This window comes from Mandrillus leucophaeus, unplaced genomic scaffold (genome assembly GCF_000951045.1).
Source record: "Mandrillus leucophaeus isolate KB7577 unplaced genomic scaffold, Mleu.le_1.0 Scaffold54, whole genome shotgun sequence".
NCBI classification, from domain to species: domain Eukaryota; kingdom Metazoa; phylum Chordata; class Mammalia; order Primates; family Cercopithecidae; genus Mandrillus; species Mandrillus leucophaeus.
This window is the reverse complement of record NW_012105808.1, coordinates 645,495-647,664: the sequence shown is the minus strand read 5'-3', so window position 1 is coordinate 647,664 and position 2,170 is coordinate 645,495. Positions and strand designations below refer to the sequence as shown.

Sequence of the window (2,170 nt, the reverse complement as noted above, 5' to 3'; positions counted from 1 at the left end):
CTATCACCGCTGGGGGTGTGGGGGACAGGCCTGAGGCCTCAGTTTACCCATCTGTAAAACGAGGGCTGGACCCCGTGACCTCTGAGCCCCGACCTCGCCTGCTGGCCGCCCCCCCACCCCCAAGCAGGCCGCAGGAGGGTCCTCACCCCTCGACCCCCCCAGCCCCATCCTGCCGCTGATCTACATCAGGAAAAACGTGTCGGCCTGCGCCGGCCGCCACAACTCCATCCGCTCGCTGGAGCACGTGCAGGCGCAGCTGACGCTGTCCTACAGCCGGCGCGGAGACCTGGAGATCTCACTCACCAGCCCCATGGGCACGCGCTCCACACTCGTGGCCATACGGTGAGCGGCCCGCAGAGGGGAGGGGCGGCCTCACGCCCTGTGGGTAAACGCTGCCATCTACCGGGAGTGTCCTCACGGCGAGGGGCCAGGCCCACAGGAGTCACACGGCAGCCTAGTGGATGGGACCCCCGAGTCACGCCCCCACCCACACCCAGAGGACGCCCGGCCACCAGCACGTGCGATCAGACACTTGGTGGGGCTCTGCGGGCTTCACAAAGCCATCCCTCTTGACACCCCCACCCCCGCCCGCCCTTCTGTCGCAGACCCTTGGATGTCAGCACTGAAGGCTACAACAACTGGGTCTTCATGTCCACCCACTTCTGGGATGAGAACCCACAAGGCGTGTGGACCCTGGGCCTGGAGAACAAGGGCTACTATTTCAACACGGGTGAGGGCGGGGCGGGCCTGTGGTGGGCGGGGCAGGACCGTGGTGGGCGGGGCTTGGCTCTCCAACCTCCCCCCAGGGGCTCCGGAGTTAGCCTTGGTGACCCCACTGCACAAGGGGTTCCCAGTGGCCTTCTCCAAGAGAACACGCACACAGTAGGCATGCAGTCACCCGGGAGATGGTGTGCAGTGACAGGCACACAGTAGGTGTGCAGTGACAGATGCACAGTAGGTGTGTTGTCACCCGGGAGATTTCGGTGTCCAGTGACAGGTGCACAGTAGGCGTGCAATTCCCTGAGACATGTGGACCAGTCTGGGGCCCCGGGTGGGAGCTGCAGGAGAGGGAGCCCGGGAACTACCAGGACCAGGCCGCCAAGAGCCTCCTCCTCCTCCTGTGCCCACCCGCGACCCCTGCCCAGGGATGTTGTACCGCTACACGCTGCTGCTCTATGGGACAGCCGAGGACATGACAGCGCGGCCTACAGGCCCCCAGGTGACCAGCAGCGCGTGTGTGCAGCGGGACACTGAGGGGCTGTGCCAGGGTGAGTGCCGGTGCTGCAGGGCCCACAGATGGGAGGTGGCGGTGGCCACTGTGGGCAGCGTGCATGTGGCCCCGGGCAGGCGGGTGGCGGGCAACAGGCCGCGGGTGGTGAGCTCACGGGTCTTTGCATCCGTGTCCCTGAGCAGTATGTGACGGCCCCGCCTACATCCTGGGACGGCTCTGCCTGGCCTACTGCCCCCCGCGGTTCTTCAACCACACAAGGCTGGTGACTGCCAGGCCTGGGCACACAGCGGCGCTCGCGCTGAGGGTCTGCTCCAGCTGCCACTCCTCCTGCTACACCTGCCGTGGCGGCTCCCTGAAGGACTGCACCTCCTGTCCCCCATCCTCTACACTGGACCAGCAGCAGGGCTCCTGCGTGGGACCCACCACCCCTGACAGCAGCCCCCGGCTTAGAGCTGCCGCCTGCCCCCAGCACCGCTGCCCAGCCTCAGCCATGGTGCTGGGCCTCCTGGCCATGACCCTCCAAGGCCCTGTCCTCTGCAGCATGTCCATGGACCTCCCACCATAGACCTGGCTCTCCCGTGCCAGGGCCATGCCCACCAAACCCCAGGTCCGGCTGCCAGCTGCAACCCGAAGTTGTCAGCTCAGAAAGTGACCTTGCCCCCGCCTGGGTCCCTGACAGGCACTGTTGCCCTGCTGCCTCCCCAGGCTGGCCCAGAGGAGCCAGCACCAGCCCCCGACGCCCGGCCTGCCAGGCATGGGCCCCGTGGAACCCCGCAGCCTGGGGGGAAGAGAGAGAGAGAAGTCTCCTATGCATTTTGGGTTTGGGTGGGAGTGGGCTGGGGGGAGAGGCTGGAGCACCCCAGAAGCCAGGGGAAAGTGGGGGGAGAGAAACGTGACACTGTCCGTCTCGGGCACCGCGTCCAACCTCAGAGTTTGCAA

At 66.5% G+C, this 2,170-nt stretch overlaps 1 protein-coding gene across 1 annotated transcript in view; it reads left to right on the top strand.

Moving 5' to 3' along the window:
- PCSK4 (proprotein convertase subtilisin/kexin type 4) overlaps positions 1-2,170 on the top strand; it is a gene marked incomplete at its 5' end in the record, with an annotated part of 18,605 nt that extends 16,435 nt beyond the window's left edge. Inside the window, 4 exons of the mRNA XM_011997469.1 lie at positions 128-342; positions 606-730; positions 1,146-1,268; positions 1,414-2,170. Coding sequence (XP_011852859.1) covers positions 128-342; positions 606-730; positions 1,146-1,268; positions 1,414-1,796 — 846 coding nt within the window. The remainder of the gene's footprint in view (positions 1-127; positions 343-605; positions 731-1,145; positions 1,269-1,413) is intronic.